Source organism: Chelonia mydas, chromosome 3 (genome assembly GCF_015237465.2).
Source record: "Chelonia mydas isolate rCheMyd1 chromosome 3, rCheMyd1.pri.v2, whole genome shotgun sequence".
In the NCBI taxonomy this organism is placed as follows: Eukaryota; Metazoa; Chordata; order Testudines; family Cheloniidae; genus Chelonia; species Chelonia mydas.
Genome location: NC_057851.1, coordinates 4,341,044 through 4,358,580, shown reverse-complemented (window position 1 = coordinate 4,358,580; position 17,537 = coordinate 4,341,044). Strand labels below are relative to the sequence as shown.

Below are 17,537 nucleotides of genomic sequence, written 5' to 3'. Positions count from 1 at the left end.
ATGGGCCTGACGATAGGACAAGAAGCAATGGGCTTAAATTGCAGCAAGGGTGCAACTGTCAGGGTGGTTAAGCACTGAAATAAACTGCTTAAGAAGGTTGTGGAATCTCCATCATTAGAGATTTTTAAGAGCAGGTTAGACAAACACCTGTCAGAAATGGTCTAGACAATACTTAGTCCTGCCACGAGTGCAGGGGACTAGACTAGATGACATGTCAAGGTCCCTTCCAGTCCCACGATTCTATGATTATCATAACCAATATTAGCGCCTACAAGCCTCTCTCTAACGGGCTATGGCCTCACTGTTCTGGTCACTGTACATGCACATACCAAAAACAACAGTCCCTGCCGAAAGGAAGTTATAATCCAAAATGTCTATCGGCATTTCTATTGGCCCACATCATCAGGGACTAAGTGCTCCAGAGAGACGCACTAAGCCCCCGTCTACATTAGAGAAATTTGCACCAATGCAACATTACACGCCCCCCAAAAGTGGCCAAGGTGACACAGGACCAGAGCTGCAGACCCACCAGGTCTGTGTGCTAACCACAGCACCATGGTGGGGACACTGGGCACTACACTAGGTAGCTCGGGAAGTTCACCGACAAGAACTTCCAGAGCCGTGAACCCACCAACCAACAGCCATGCTTGCAACAGAAGGCTGCAACGCACATGCGCACAACCTACCACAGCAACCTGCCCAGAGTCCAAATCTGCGCATGCGCACGACTTGCCCACTCTCCCCGACCTCTAATTGCGCTCAAGCCGCCGTTCTGACGCCGGCGCATGCGTACGGCCGGCGGTTTGCGCGAGCTTTTCCGTTTCCGGTGCGCGGTTCCGGAATCCGGCCGGAAGTCGGGGCGTGACGAGCGTCCTTGCGCCGGGAGCGGGCCGCGGAGCCGGGAGCAGCCCGGGCGGGCCGGCCGAGGAGCCGGGACTCAGCCGCCGCCGCCGCCATGGTGTTCTACTTCACCTCCAGCGGTGAGTCCGCGGCGCCGCCAGCCCCTCCCCCTCCGGCCCCCCCATCCCCCCGCTTCGGGCCCCCCCCCCGAACCCCTTCTCCTGTGTCCCCCCGGCCCCCCCATCCCCCTGCCGGGCCCGGCCCCACCCCACCCCCCTGCCGGACCCCCCCGAACCCCTTCTCCTGTGTCCCGCCGGGCCCACATCCCCCCGCCTCGGGCCCCCCCAACCTCCCCGCCGGGCCCCCCGAACCCCTTCTCCTGTGTCCCCCCGGCCCCCCCATCCCCCTGCCGGGCCCCACCCCACCCCCCGAACCCCTTCTCCTGTGTCCCGCCGGGCCCACATCCCCCCGCTTCGTGCCCCCCCCGAACCCCTTCTCCTGTGTCCCGCCGGGCCCACATCCCCCCGCTTCGTGCCCCCCCCGAACCCCTTCTCCTGTGTCCCGCCGGGCCCACATCCCCCCGCTTCGTGCCCCCCCGAACCCCTTCTCCTGTGTCCCGCCGGGCCCACATCCCCCCGCTTCGTGCCCCCCCCAAACCCCTTCTCCTGTGTCCTCCCGGCCCCCCCATCCCCCTGCCGGCCCCCCCGAACCCCTTCTCCTGTGTCCCGCCGGGCCCACATCCCCCCGCTTCGTGCCCCCCCGAACCCCTTCTCCTGTGTCCCCCCGGCCCCCCCATCCCCCTGCCGGCCCCCCCCGAACCCCTTCTCCTATGTCCCCCCGGCCCCCCCATCCCCCTGCCGGCCCCCACCCGAACCCCTTCTCCTGTGTCCCCCCGGCCCCCCCATCCCCCTGCCGGCCCCCCCCCGAACCCCTTCTCCTGTGTCCCGCTGGGCCCACATCCCCCCGCTTCGTGCCCCCCCCAACCCCTTCTCCTGTGTCCCCCCGGCCCCCCCATCCCCCTGCCGGGCCCCACCCCACCCCCCTGCCGGACCCCCCCGAACCCCTTCTCCTGTGTCCCCCCGGCCCCCCCATCCCCCTGCCGGCCCCCCCCGAACCCCTTCTCCTGTGTCCCGCCGGGCCCACATCCCCCCGCTTCGTGCCCCCCCCAAACCCCTTCTCCTGTGTCCCCCCGGCCCCCCCACCCCCCTGCCGGGCCCCACCCCACCCCTTCTCCTGTGTCCCCCCGGGCCCCACCCCACCCCTTCTCCTGTGTCCCCCCGGCCCCCCCACCCCCCTGCCGGGCCCCACCCCACCCCTTCTCCTGTGTCCCCCCGGCCCCCCCCACCCCCCTGCCGGGCCCCACCCCACCCCTTCTCCTGTGTCCCCCCGGCCCCCCCACCCCCCTGCCGGGCCCCACCCCACCCCTTCTCCTGTGTCCCCCCGGCCCCCCCACCCCCCTGCCGGGCCCCACCCCACCCCCCGAACCCCTTCTCCTGTGTCCCGCCAGGCCCACATCCCCCCGCTTCGTGCCCCCCCGAACCCCTTCTCCTGTGTCCCCCAGGCCCCCCCATCCCCCTGCCGGCCCCCCCCCGAACCCCTTCTCCTGTGTCCCCCCGGCCCCCCCATCCCCCTGCCGGCCCCCCCCCCGAACCCCTTCTCCTGTGTCCCGCCGGGCCCACATCCCCCCGCTTCGGGCCCCCCCCGAACTCCTTCTCCTGTGTCCCCCCGGCCCCCCCATCCCCCTGCCGGCCCCCCCCCCCGAACCCCTTCTCCTGTGTCCCGCCGGGCCCACATCCCCCCGCTTCGGGCCCCCCCCGAACTCCTTCTCCTGTGTCCCCCCGGCCCCCCCACCCCCCTGCCGGGCCCCACCCCACCCCCCGAACCCCTTCTCCTGTGTCCCGCCGGGCCCACATCCCCCCGCCGGGCCCCCCGAACCCTTTCTCCTGTGTCCCCCCGGCCCCCCCATGCCCCCGCCAGGCCCCACCCCACCCCCCGAACCCCTTCTCCTGTGTCCCGCCGGGCCCCCCATCCCCCCGCCAGGCCCACATCCCCTGCCTCGGGCGCCCCCGAACCCCTTCTCCTGTGTCCCTCCGGCCCCCCCATCCCCCCGCCAGGCCCACATCCCCCTGCCTTGGGCCCCCCGAACCCCTTCTCCTGTGTCCCCCCGGCCCCCCCCATCCCCCCACCAGGCCCACATCCCCCTGCCTTGGGCGCCCCCGAACCCCTTCTCCTGTGTCCCTCCGGCCCCCCCATCCCCCAGCCTCGGGCCCCCCCAACCCCCCCGCCGGCCCCCCCCGAACCCCTTCTCCTGTGTCCCTCCGGCCCCCATCCCCCCGCCTCGGGGCCCCCCAACCCCCCTGCCCCTCTTGTTCCCCTGCCTGTCTTCAAGTGCGCTGTCCCTTGCTGAGGGAGTTATGGGAGAGCTGCCCAGTTTTTCCCAGAATGGCATGATACAGATGTCTAAGCAGAGTGGTGGGTGTGGACACCCAAGGAGAGAGAGGAATTAGGTAGGGTGCTTCAAGAACTTAGGTTTCAGAGTAGCAGCTGTGTTAGTCTGTATTCGCAAAAAGAAAAGGAGTACTAGTGGCACCTTAGAGATAAATAAATTGGTTAGTCTCTAAGGTGCCACTAGTACTCCTTTTCTTTTTTCAAGAACTTAGGTGACTTGTCCAAGGCCACAAAGGGAGTCAGCATCAGAGCTGTGAATTTCTGACTCCCAGTCCTATGCTGAGATGATAGGATTGCACCCTACTTTTTTTTATATAAAGCTAAAGTGAGCCCGAACCTCATGAAGTGTCTTGCCCCGAGGACTGTCATACTGCTCACTAGTCTTCCAAGGGAATTGGTGGAAACTTAGTTGTTTGTTCTCTATGACTTTTTAAAGTGACTCAATCTTGCTCTGGCCCCTGGGAAGGGAATGGGATGGATTAGATGTTCAGAGACGTAGATCAGGGGTTCTCAAACCAGGGGCCAGGATCCTTCAGGGGGTCACGAGGTTATTACATGGGGGGGTCATGAGCTGTCAACCTCCACCCCAAACTCTGCTTTGCCTCCAGCATTTATAATGGTGTTAAATATATAAAAAGTGTTTTTAATTTATAAGGGGGGGTCGCACTCAGAGTCTTGCTGTGTGAAAGGGGTCACCAGTAAAAAAAAAGTTTGAGAGCCACTGACATAGGTGGTGTATTTGTCGGTACCTCTGTGCACAGTTTTGTCTGAAATGCCTTTTGATGTGTCCTCTTTCTATCCCTCAGTTGTTCCCTCCGTTTACACAATTTACATGGGAAAAGATAAATATGAAAGTAAGTACATGAAAATACTTGGCAAGGCTTGATAGGTTGGGGTTTGCTTTTTTTGCCTTTTTAACCTTGTTTTTTAATTTTTCTGTTTGATTTTACTGCGTTGTTAGAAGGCAGATTTTTCATGATAGCTGCTTTGCAAATCATGCTATACAGTAACTTCTTATGCAGTCTATAGCATTACTTTATACCATTGTCTGGGACTGGTGAGAGGGGAAGCTGTCTGTGGGCTTGATCTGAAGTCAGTGGGCACTCTGGACTTTTTGTCAGGCTATAACATGGTCAAGGAAACAATGGTAGAAGCCTAGCATGGTTTGACAGCACTTTATTTGTTGAGTTTAATTGTTCCCTGCATAATTGGTCAGTTTTTTCCCATCTTGAGTTAGTGTTCTTCAAATTATGTTTTCTGTTGCTGTGTCCTCTTCCAACAAACCAGGGTACAGTCCTGCTTTATTTCATGTCACTGCTTGCCATTCAGTACTTAAGGCAAAACCAAAATTAGCACTTCAATTGAAGAGAGTTGGTGCTTTTATCTTGGGAATTGCTCTCTTGAAAATCTCCTACATAGGATAGTTATGCAAAGATCAGTGTCTCCCAATAAAAAAAAAAAAAACTCCTGAGAGTGGAGTGGAGGAAAAGGGGGAGAACTTAGAACTGTTCAGAGTTTTGGCCTTCGCACCTTTGTGCCCAAGAGCACTGTGTGTTTCAGGCCTTATTTGGGGATCCATCACACTCACTCTCCAGGTGCCATATTGTAGTGCAAACACTCTTGATATGAAGGCCCTTTAGCTTTTAAAAAGTAACTAGTGGTGTGTCAAAATGAGTTCAGGACCCTAACTCAAGCAATCATTTCCCCTCATTGCTGGTCTCTCAATGGGCCGTTTGGCTGGCTGCTGGGGGAGGTATCCTTCTTTGCTCAGTATTCTTTTTTTAATGCTTGCAGATGAAGACCTGATAAAATATGGCTGGCCTGAAGATATTTGGTAGGTACTGAAAAGAGCCATGTAAGTCCTTTATGCTTGTGAAATGAAATGCCCTTCATAGTGAACTTCAGTGGGAGGCTCTTCTGGCTACTATAGGTGCTATTCAGAATATTAACTAGTTTAAACACAGTCACGGAGGGCTGTTATAGAGTAGCACCTAGAGGTCCCAACCGAGGCTGGGGACATACTGTGTTAGGTACTTTCTCACACACATAGTAAGAGCTGGTCCCTGCCCCCCGAAGCGTTTGTCATAGAATATCAGGGTTGGAAGGGACCTCAGGAGGTCATCTAGTCCAACCCCCTGCTCAAAGCAGGACCAATCCCCAATTTTTGCCCCATATCCCTAAATGGCCCCCTCAAGGATTGAACTCACAACCCTGGGTTTAGCAGGCCAAAGCTCAAACCACTGAGCTATCCACATGGCTTGTGTGCACATGGAATAGGTGTGCCCGCACATGGAGTTATTCAGGACTAGGTCCATTTTGGTCAATTTCACAGTCATAGGATTTAAAAAATTGTAAATTTCATGATTTCAGCTCTTTAAATCTGAAATTTCACAGTGTTGTAATTGTAGAGGTCCTGACTCAAAAAGGAATTGTGTGTGTGTGTGTGTGGGGGGGGGGGGGGGGTCACAAGGTTATTGTCGGGGAGGTTGCAGTTCTGCTATTCTTACCTCTGCGCTGCTGGCAGGGGCGCTGCCTTCCGAGCTGGGCAGCTGGAGAGCGGCGGCTGCTGGCCGGGATCTGAGCTCTGAAGGCAGAACCTCTGCCAACAGCAGCGCAGAAGTAAGGGTGGCCTGGTGTGGTCTTGCGACCCTTACTTCTGCGCTGCTGCTGAAGAGCTGGACCCTCCGTCAGCAGCCGCCACTCTCCGGCCGCCCAGCTCTGAAGGCAGCAGCAGGGAAGGGTGGCATGGTATGGTATTGCCACCCTTACTTCGGCGCTGCTGCTGGAGGGGCGTTGCCTTCAAAGCTGGGGGCCCGGCCAACAGCTGCTGCTCTCCGGCTGCCCAGCTCTGAAGTCAGCGCAGAAGTAAGGGTGGCAATACCATGACCTGCCTAAAAAAACCTTGCGACCCCCCTAAACTCCCTTTTGGGTCAGGACCCCCAATTTGAGAAACACTGGTTTCCCCCATGAAATCTATATAATGTAGGATACAAACACATAAAATACCAGATTTCGTGGGCGGAGACCAGATTTCATGGTTCGTGATGTGTTTTTCATGGCCAAGACTTTGGTAGGGCCTTAGTGATAGGGGAGACGGGCACAGAGGTGAAATAACATGTCCCAGGTCACATGGCAGATCAGCAACAGTGATGGGAATAGAACCGAGGTCTCCTGACCCCCAGATCAGTATCCCCTCTGCAGGAGCATGCTGGGTCTCCAACCCAATCCCTTTGTCTGATTTCTTCTTGTTCATGTATATACACAATGTCACCATCATGTCTACTGTATTCACATGCTGCCAGGCAGAGTGAAATATTCCCTGTCTTCTTGTCTCAGCTCTTGCCTTTGTTCTGGCTCCATGAGTTGAGCTTGAATGACTCTCAGAATCATGAGAGGCAAAAGCTGTGCGTAACCTAAGCAGACCTAACTGGTCGCATGCACAGGGGTGGCTGTGGGCACTGCTCTCTACCACACATGTTGACGTAGTTTTGGTCCCCCTACATGGAAAAGGAAATAATCAGAGAGGGCAGTTAGGACAACTCACTGTTAGCTGCAAATATGCTATCGATTGCTGTTTGTGTTCATCCTTGCCAGATTTTCTATGTTGGCAGTGGCCAAATTTGCTTGGGGCCTTGTAAAGCTGTTAGATGATAAATGGAATGGGCCAGTTGTTTCAGTAGACAGGCTTCCACATACAAACCCCATCATCTTAATTGATACTTGCTTCCTTGTTAGCCATTTCAGTTGAGAGGCTAACAATTGAGTGGGCCATATAGACTGTCCTCCCTTCTCATTCCTAGAGATGGTCTTTTTGGGGGTGGACTGAGGCATATTGGTGGAGCTAGTGTGTAAGAAGTGTGCCCTGCCTCTGCTTTTCTTGCACCAGCTCTGCAAATTGAGGATGTAAGACTCTGGGAGTATGTATACCCTGCCGTAAAACACCTGCGGTTGGCCTGTGTCAGCTGTCTTGGGCTTGCGGGGCTTGGACTGCAGGGTTATAAAATTGCAGTGTAGATATCGCCGGGCTCCAGAGCCTAGGCTCCTGCCCGAGCCCGGACATCTACACTGAAATTTTATAACCCGGGCACCCAAGTTCCATGAGCCCAAGTCAGCTGACATCGGCCAGCTGTGAGTGTTTTATTGCAATATAGACATACCCTATGATGGAAGATCCTTGGGTCTTGTTAGAGTAACCGTCGCTTTTAATAACATGCTTTGCTATAGTGATATACTAATTTGTTTCTCTCACATCATTAGTTAGTTAGCCATTCTATGCATCCGATGAAGTGAGCTGTAGCTCACGAAAGCTTATGCTCTAATAAATTTGTTAGTCTCCAAGGTGCCACAAGTACTCCTTTTCTTTTTTTAGAAAGGGTAGACATCTATGTCATTTTCATAGGAATCACTAGAGGGAGCAAATAGCAATATCTTATTCATAAGATCTTTCTGTTAATGTCTAAGTATATTATGTTTCAGAGAAAATATTTAGCTTTTCAATTTCCTCCTCTTACAGGTGGGTGAATATTTGCTCAAAGATTGAAACACCTGATAAAGTGTAACAATTCCGTTGCATGCTGTCAAATATGCATGTTCAGAATTTATTTTAATGCTTTTACCCATGGGCCTCCTAGTCTGTTATGGCAAGCTGTATTGTAGCATTTATTTCAGGGCAAGCGACCCTCTGCTAAATGTGCCTTTTTATTCTGTAGGTTTCATGTGGATAAGCTCTCCTCTGCACACGTGTACCTCCGATTACACAAGGTAATCACAGCATCCCGGTGCAGTTAAACAAATATGTACTGATATAACAGTGACCTGCAAAGGATTGCTTAAAAATTGGGTTTGTATCCTCTCATTTCCGGAAAATATTTTTTCAGGAGTTGGCTTTCTCTGCTTATTTTGAACCCTAGAACTTTCAGAAATGTTAAGTCTAGTTCTTCCTGGTTTAGGAGGGTTTGTTGCCTCCAATATTTACTGAGATTATACACCTAAATGTGGGGGAATTTGTGTTCTGATGATGCGCATAATATGCTAGACATTATTCACACACATAGGAAGTCACGATACCCGCCCTGAAGATCTTATAATCTGAGGCTCCCATTCCACTGTGAGCTCTGAATGCATAGACCCATCTGCTCACACATGGCGCCTCTGATGTTAATGGCGGTCTGCAAGGGCGCAGGTGTGTAGCAGAACTTGGGCATCTGTTAGTATGCAACCTAGGAAGGGCAGGGGAAATGGTGCAACCAAAATATAGGACAAAGCTGGAAGTCTCCTCATCTGAGTACAGTGCCTGATCAATGTTCCCTCTAATTTTTTCCATCCATGTGCAGAATGAATTTTGTTATGTGCACTAATATCGAGGTGATGTGTGCCACCAGTAGAAACAAAAAACCTCACTATAATATATATTTTTAAAAAGTTACCATAGGGATAATTACTCCAGTCAGGACAGGTTAAGCATTTTAGAACTCACTACTCAAAGAATTAAATTTGAGCATAAAAGAGAAATAAAACTACAGATAACAGCACTTTGAAAGAATAAAATTACCAAGAATATATGTGTATTGCAGGAAGTACCAAGAAGTAACAACAGTAACACAAGTATGTGTTGGGAGATGTGTGTGTGCATCAGTACCCCCTTCTCTCTCCCGCCCTTGCCGTGCTCTGTACAGCAAGCAGGAGGGTCCCAGGAGCAGCTCGCCAGGTGCTCCAAGGCAGAGGGCAGGAGCAACGTGACTGCAGAGCAGCAGGGGGAGGGCGCCTGAACACACACCCCCAGATGTACACAGTACCTGATTCACTCCTGGGTGACCGTGCAGCTTTGAGGGAACACAGCTCCTGGCTCTGCCATGGATTTGTGAGACCTAGAATGATTAGTCCTATCTCTACCTCATTCCCCTTTCAGTAAAATGGGGTAATATCTCTGAGGGGTAGAGGGGCAAAACTGTTTGTAAAGTGGTTTGAAATCCTTGGCTGGTAGGTGCTATAGAAGTGTAAAGTATTATAAGCTGTGTGTGTAATGCAGGGGCTCATACCTCTGTTTGCATAACGTGGTCCAAGTGCACTGTTTATTCTGTGTTCATAAGTCCCTTATTGCTCCCTCAAATGGCACAGTAAACCACTCATGTTTCATTGGTCTGTTTTAGGGGCAAACAGTGGATGATATTCCCAAAGAAGTTTTGATAGACTGCGCCCATCTAGTGAAGGCCAATAGCATTCAAGGTAACATTTAGTATTGAAATTGGCAAGTCTCCTATGGAGGTTAAGAGACTGTGTAGGGGGGGGGGGGGGGTTTTTTTTCCATCCCAAATTCCTGAAATTTCTTGTTTTTGACATCAGAATAATGTTAAGTTTAAGTACACTTCATAGATTGCTGTTTTCATGGGAAACAGATGTCACTTGCAACAGCTGGTGCTGCTGCTGCTATTTTCATACTGAAACTTTAATCTCCTGATTCCTGATGGTGCCTCTAAGCCAAAAGGGGTCTTGCCATTTTCCCTCTAATACCCACTTGAGGCCCTCTTTGTAGCAGGCAGCCTTCTGGCAAAGCCAGACTCCATCTGGAGTTAGTTAACACTTTTTTGGCCCTTGCTGCCACAGAACGCGATATAGCAAAGTCCTTCTGTTCCATTGCAATGCTGTTACTTCAGATAGGAGGAAGAGGACAGATCCTTACAAATGTTACTGACTAGAAGCTATGTAACACAGCATGACTCTGGCTGATTGTGGAGACTGCTCGTCAGAAGGTTTGGGGTGGGGACGGAGAATAGAAATATTTCCCACTTCTGAGCCGTTGATACAAGAACTCTTCTTTCTCCCCTTACTGCTCTGTAGGCTGCAAAATGAACAACATCAACGTGGTGTATACACCGTGGACCAACCTGAAGAAAACGGCTGACATGGATGTGGGACAGATAGGGTTTCACAGACAAAAGGATGTAAGTGGTTGCTATGCAGCTGCAAAGAAACGCACCAGCTGACTGCAGTACCTTCCTTCTCCATAATGCTGCCATATTGAGAGTGAGCATACTGAGGCTCACGCAGGGGCTCTAAATCAGGGGAAACTACTGTGGTCCAAGGGCATGGGAAAAATCCCAGCTGTTTTTTGATGAGCTAAACTAAGTTTCCACTTGGGTATCGGAATATAGTAAAGCAGCGGTTTGCAAAATGTGGGTCGGGACTCCATTTTAATGGGGTTGTCAGGGCTGGCTTTGACTTGCTGGGGCCCGGCGCCAAAGCCTGAGCCCACCACCCGAAGCTCGAGGGCTTCAGTCCTGGGCAGCAGGGCTCAGGTTAGAGGCCCCCTGCCTAGAGCTGAAGCCATTGGGCTTTGACTTTAGCCACCTGGAGCAGTGGGGCTAGGATGGGCTCAGGCTTTGGTCCCCCATCCTGGGGTCATGTAGTAATTTTTGTTGTCCGAAAGGAGTTGTGGTGTAATGAAGTTTGAGAACCCCTGTAGTAAAGTAAAACCACTACAACAAATGGAAGGCACAAGTTACAACAGGGATACAGAGCTGAGTAATTCGTTATGGTCAGTATAAAATATTGCCAATATACAACATCAAGTGTCAGATACACTTTCTGCTTGAATTTCCACCTACGCTTGGATTATCGTCTTCAGTAAGATTGAAGCCCCTCTGGCCTGGTAACACCATAATCGCAGCTGGTTTGCTTCTGACTGGTAACATTTGTAATAGGTGACCCCTATCTTCTGGAAGTGGGAAGTCTTGAAAATCAGGCTTCATCAGATCCTATTTCCTGTAAAATCTGGGTATTTTCATAATTTTCAATGTTTAAGTCTGGAAGTTCCTTCAAGCATGAATCTAGTTGTCACTTTCAAAATTGCTAACAGTCAGACTTGCATTCAGAGAAGAGTTCTCTCTTAGCACCCAGGTGAGCCAGGAAATCGTAAAGACTGACTTCCAGAGCACTAGAACGATGTGTGTAAAAGAGCTAGGTTGTCAGGGGAGAGAAGGAAAGATCGTCCTGCGGTAAAGGCCCTGGTCTTGGATCTGAGTCCGCCTCTCACCCTTCCACAGATTTCCTCTGTGACTTTGGGGAAGCCATTTAATCTCTTGGGGCCCTGATCCAAAGCCCTTTGAAGTCAATGGACTCGCATGGACTTCAACAGATTTTGACTCAGGCTGTTGGTGCTTGATTTTCCAGTCTTGAGAATTGGGATTGTACCTTTCTGGGTGTGTTAAGACTTCTGACTGTAAACTAGTTTGAGATCCTTGGCTGGCAGGTTCTGTAGAAGTGCAAAGTGCTTGTTAAAACACACATCAGTACTGGGGAACCCTGGGTTGAAGACAGTGGTCCACAGAATGGGCACAACACACTCAGCAGCATGAGCTTCCCTTGCCAGCATGCTCAGCCCATGTCCACTGAAACTCACTTCAGGATTGGGTGGATGACCATTCTGCATGATTCAGTCAATCCTGGGCCCCTCTGCTGAGACTGCAGCCAAGAAAACCCATTAGTGATAGTTGTGATGGTGGTTTATGTTCTTGTGCCCGTCGGAGATTGTACTGTGTTCCCAGCTCTTTTCACACAGGCCACTGAACAGCACCAGATGGCCATGACTTTCCATCTGTTTAAATGAGATTCAGGAGCCAAATATAGAGGAGAAAATGCTCCTTTTCTTGTATTTACCTCACTGTGTGGAAAGTCTTTCTCAGTTAAATGCAAGGTGGAAGCATTTTTTCGTAAGGATTATAGTTCTTTCCATCCCAAAGGTGAGAACAGTGACAGTGGAGAAGAAGGTGAATGAGATACTGAACAGGCTAGAGAAGACCAAAGTGGAGCGGTTCCCTGACCTAGCTGCTGAGAAGGAAGCCCGGGACAGAGAGGAGAGGAATGAGAAAAAAGCCCAGATCCAAGAGATGAAACGGAAAGAGAAGGAGGAAATGAAGAAAAAGAAAGAAATGGAAGATCTCAGGTGAGTAATGGCTGTGACTAACTCTAACTGTGAGTATTTCCTATCAGTGGTGGGAGCAAGGCTTTGATCAGGGCATGTCGTGGTTCCTGGTGAATCAGTCGTACTCTGTTCTGTCTTAGACTGGTACAGTCTTAAGAAACAGTATTTGCTGTACCTGGCAACCCTTTCTTTGCCTTTGTCTTGAGAATTAGATGTATTCACCCAATTCACTTACTAGAAACTGGAGTGAGGAATAGTTCGCAGAGCTGGGAGTCAGGACTCCTGGGTTCTTTTCCCACCTGTGCCACCAACTTGCTGTATAAACTTGGACAAGTCACTGAACTCTGTGAAATGGGTAGAATTGCCTGCTATATCTGTAAAGCACTGAATTGCTCTAGTGAAAATCACAGTCTGTGTAGTGCTTGTCAAGCTTCAAAGCACTTCACAAATAGTGATTTTAAAAACACAAATTAATCCTAGTGTACATGAAAGGCATTATGTACGCCTGTAAATGCACTGTGATGAACAGCTGCACGTGTTGATCTTCCAATCTGACAGCAAACAGGCAGAAAACATTTGTGACCATGTTGGTCCTTGAGAGAAGAGTAGATAAGGTAGATCTGTTAACCCCCTGACTACCAAACAAACCTGGACGCACATGAGTGTGTCTGACCCTATGACTGCTTTGTACATATAAAATGTTACAATAAATAGTAAGTAATTTAGATGGTCATGAGGCTGGAATTCAGGGAGCCTAGATCCCACAGCTCTTGTTGGTGCACTCAGTAATTCAAAGGAGCAATAACTTACAGCCCCAACACAGAGGCATCTGAGTCCCAGTTCAATTTCTGAAGGCAAGAGGGAGTGCTGGTAGGGACATTGGATTACAGCTCACACCATCTCTCTCGCCTATGAGCTGCTTTGGCCATCCACAAGCCACTTTTATAGTAATCCTCAGCAAAGAGGGTTTTATAACCCCTTATTAGTTATCTCGCTGGTAGTGTATCTGGACAAAGCTGTGAAGAATGAATGTTGTAGAAAACCCATGCATTGGCTCCTAGTCGATGGACTATGGTGACGTCTTCTATCTCTGACTTAAGTGTTTTTTGTGCCAAGGTGTCTTTGCTCCCCACAGTACACTGATTCTTCAGTTAGGGACGGAGTATGTTCTTCAGAAGACAAGCTAATGTTGAGATCTGATGTGTTTGAATTCCCTCTGAAGAATGGGAGGGCTAATCTTGTCGGCACTCTGCCCTGTTTCATAATGTACATTTAAAAATGCATCTTGCTACATAATTTCTCTTCCCTTACAGGAGCTACTCTTCACTAATGAAGTCTGAGAACATGTCTTCCAACCAGGTATGTTCAGGCTGGCACCTGTGAAGACCTTGCTTCCAGAGGCCTGAATAAGAATCAGAGTAGGGTATGAGGATACAGATGCGAAAGCAAGTTTCAGCCCAGTAGCTGCATGTGGTGAATTGTTCGACGCGTTATCCCCCTCTTACTGTTGGAGTTACAGAACAAAATCCAAGGAGAGGGGAAGTGCATGATTACAGGGAAAGGGAGTCTCCTTCCTGCAACATCCTCCAGAGATGTTAAACGGGCCAAGGATGCATCCGCTCCTTTCTTTTCTCTCCAGTCTCCCACTCTGCTGCTCTGAATTCCCTTTGGTTGCGTGCAGAGCCTCTTGTCAGTAGGGATGAGACGTTTTGTGTGGGAAGGATGACTGTGCTATGGGGGGACAGCCACCAAAAGGAGAGTAAGAATTTTAAGTGAAATTCTGTTTGTCCTTTTGCCTGTTTAGTCCAGTGTCTGGTTTGTCTTGGGGCTGGTGGAATCACCTATCTTTGTATTACTCTGTGACTAAAGGTGCACATAGCCCTTAAACCAAGGGTGTCTCACTTGTCCTGAGGAGTAGGCAATCTAAAGGCCAACTGAAGCCAAGACATGGGACAACAGACCAGGAGAGGAAGGGCCAGGAGACTATAGAGAGGCAGCTGAGATTACTTGAAGAGGTGGATTTGAAGGAGGAGAGAAGGGAGCATCTTGTGTTAGGAGCTGCATGCTATGAAACACAGAGCTGGGCGTCGGAGCATTGAGACAAGGACTGAGATGACCATGGGCAAACATAAGGAAAATGAGTGATGAGAGATGAATAGGAGCTGGGTTACATAAGGGGCTAAGCTGAGTAAGGAAGGCATCGTTTCTCTTGTGCATACTAGGGCTCTTGCATCCCTTTGCTTTGTGCCTGGTATCCTTCCTCTGAAAGCAAGTACCCTCGCGTTCTGTTGCATTGGTGATATCTCCAGGCAAACGAGGAGCTCAGAGTGCCTCTCACAAATTTTAATTTAAAATCTGTTCACCCATCACATCCCCAGAGGCTCAGCAGCTGCTTGAGATAGGTTTATGGTTTTCCTGGGGTGGTTTTGTGGTGTTGGTTTTTTGTTTTTGTTTTTTTGGGGGGGGGGGCGGGTGACTCTTCTGGCTGGTTTCCAGATCACAGATGACCGTGATATAGTTCTTTTTACTCCGCGGTTTAAGCAGTGGCTCCTCCTGCTATGCGTGTGCAAGCTGTGTCTGGTTAGTGACATGCCATATGAGGAAATGTAAAGGAAATGCCCATGTATGGGGTCATCCGCCCTCTCTGTGTCTAAGCTACGTGTGTTGTCAGACTGGTGCCTTTATGCTGGGGTCAGATCAAGTTAAGGTCACAAAGGGCTGATACACAGGAGTGCTGGCAAGAGACTGAGCTCTACTTCATGGCCCGAGACGCATGATATAGGTAAAGGTTACTGAAGTAACTAGGTCAAGGGTTAGCCGAGCTTAATCACCAGCCCCTGCCTCCCAGGGTTACACGTGGCTGATGACCTGCTGTACTAGGAACGTGTGGCGCTCATTTACTGGATGGCTAGCAAGCACTGCAGATTTTATATTTCATCTGTAGTTGTACAGTTGGCTGGTTGGGTCCCAGGCTTTGAGTTAGAGGGGAAAATCTCTCAGTGGGGCATACTTCTTGAATAGGAGAATACTAGTATTCAACATGTGAAATGTTAGCAACAACATCCAAAGGACCTAGCTTTGGGATTTGTTAGTTTCAGAACGCTGACCATGAGCCTGTTGAGTAAGCTGAGGCTGATTTTGTGGCCTATGTATGGAAACCAGAAAAAACTCCGCCACTTCCTTAAACAATGGGAGAGATGGCTGACTACACCAGCAGCTTTGTCTGAGCATCTGCAGACTGCCTAAGATTTCTAAAGGTGTCTGCACCTCCATTTGAAATTTTTTAGGGGTCAGCAAATGAAGAAAGTGTAGTCCAGTGGCTTTCAACTTATCTCGCCAGTGTTAAACTTCCATTTTAAAAAGGTATCTCAATAATTCCCTTCTTTCTTTCTCCACAGGATGGCAATGATTCAGATGACTTCATGTGAATTGGGCACTCTCTCCTTTCTGAATCGTGAGATGGACTCCATGTCTTAATTTTTCACCCTCAATAAGATGCCAAAAAACCAAATTCTGACTTCAGTTTCAGACCCTGTTTGAACCTTCACTGGCAATATCTGACCAGATCTGTGCCATGTATCTCCTAAAGACAGTATCTTAACTGTGTGTGTGTGAGAGAAAGAGAGTGGGGGGGGAGGGGGGAGCATACATTCTGGTTCTACAAGGATCTTGATATATTTATTTTGAGGGAGGGGCTCTTAATGTGAGCTACAGGAGTGTTGTGCTGCCTTAGTGAATTGGCAATAGACTTATTTAAAAAATTGTTTCCATTACTGTAATGTCTCCCTGGTATAAATTCAAACCTGAAATCAGAATTGCTGGCCTGAGGACTCTGCTCCCCTCTTGCTGAGTGATTCTTGTTGATGGGATGTGTGTGTTCATCAAAATCAGGGGATCCCTATAAACCAGGGGAGCCTGTATTTGGCCCAGCTGATGGGCAGATTGAAAATCTGCCTGGAGCCAGAGAGCTCCATCTATCTTGTAAATGTAGCAAAGCGTAGCTGCCCTCCTTTTAATATGGAGCTGCCGCCTCTGGAGACGAGTCCTGGCCTGCATAGCAGCCTGACCATTCTGAGTGAGGTGGAGCAATGCATGCTGGGGGTGTGGTGTCAGAGGCTGCACACCTGTAGATGAGGATAGTCCTAAATTGTGGGCTACACGCATGGCTCCGCTCTTCTAAAGGATTAACTTTGCAAATAAAGAGTGTTGGCGTTTGAAAAGCCTGTAAGCCGACTCGGAACACTTGACTAAGTAACTTGTGATGTGGATAATAGTACATTCAAAATGATGGTGGTAACTATCGCAACATGTGTATATATGTTAGAATTAAAAGCATAACAGCTGTTAAAGCATGTTGCTGTTGGGGGTCCTCTGTTCAGTGTTGTGTGGACTCAAAACATGGGATTATAGCTGGGGGAGGAACATGAGGGAGGGCTTGTGTATGAGTAGTTGTGGAGATAGGGTAAGCGGGGGGAGGGGGGCACCCTGATATTAGCCCCCTCCCCCCCCCCGCCAAGCACAGCAAGCAGGAGGCTCCTGGGAGCAGCTCCGAGGCAGAGGGCAGGAGCCATCACATGGCAGGGTGGGAGGGAGAGCTGAACTGCATGCAATTGATACCCTGCTGGGCGGCTGCTGCACAGGGAACTTAGGGGAGCGGGGAGCTGATGGGGGGGGGCTGCTGCTCCACCCTGGTTCCAAGCCCCGCCCCGGGCTTGCTCCACCCTGGTTCCAAGCCCCACCCCCGGGCTTGCGCCAATGGGCTGCTCCTCCTGAAAGCAGTGGACAAAGCAGGCGGCTTCCAAACAGTGTTATAAGGGAGCATTGCACAACTTTAAACGAGCATGTTCCCTAATTGATCAGCAACGAAACAATGTTAACCAGGATCTATGTGTCTCAGCTGAATGTTGTACAGGTCCGAAAAAGCGCTTTGAGTATCCTCTCTTGCCACAGTGGGGGAAGAGCAGTTTAAACGCACGAAGAGATCCAGTGTCTGCCCCCTTCTGAAGATCCAAATCCTCTCCTGGCCCCCACTGCTGCTGTTTTATCCCCCTTAGTCATGCCCCAGTGCAGCCTCCACCTCTGCCAGGGAAGCAGGTGGTCTAGAGGAGTAGAAAGTGAGCTCTCTCTGGAGACTCCAGGATAGCAATTCTATTAATCCTGCAATGTTGTCTCCAGGGGTTGATGATGTGACTGTGAACCCCACAATCAGGCTGGGCCCTGTTGTGTTTGGTGCTTTTCACCTGTGCAGAGGGGCCAGTGGTTGAGTAGGTCCTGGGACTAAATTCTCCTCCTGCGAGGTGACCCTGTCTGATCAGGGGTCAGGTATGCT

At 50.6% G+C, this 17,537-nt stretch overlaps 1 protein-coding gene across 1 annotated transcript; it reads left to right on the top strand.

Annotated features, from left to right (window-relative positions):
* Positions 1-624: 624 nt before the first annotated feature.
* Positions 625-16,560, top strand: CCDC25 (coiled-coil domain containing 25). Its single transcript, XM_037893756.2, has 9 exons — positions 625-980; positions 4,095-4,142; positions 5,083-5,122; positions 7,998-8,049; positions 9,438-9,513; positions 10,126-10,229; positions 12,027-12,229; positions 13,522-13,567; positions 15,607-16,560. The coding sequence occupies exons 1-9, from the start codon at positions 956-958 to the stop codon at positions 15,634-15,636; spliced, it is 624 nt and encodes a 207-aa protein (XP_037749684.1). The 5' UTR covers positions 625-955; the 3' UTR covers positions 15,637-16,560.
* The last annotated feature ends 977 nt before the right edge of the window (positions 16,561-17,537 follow it).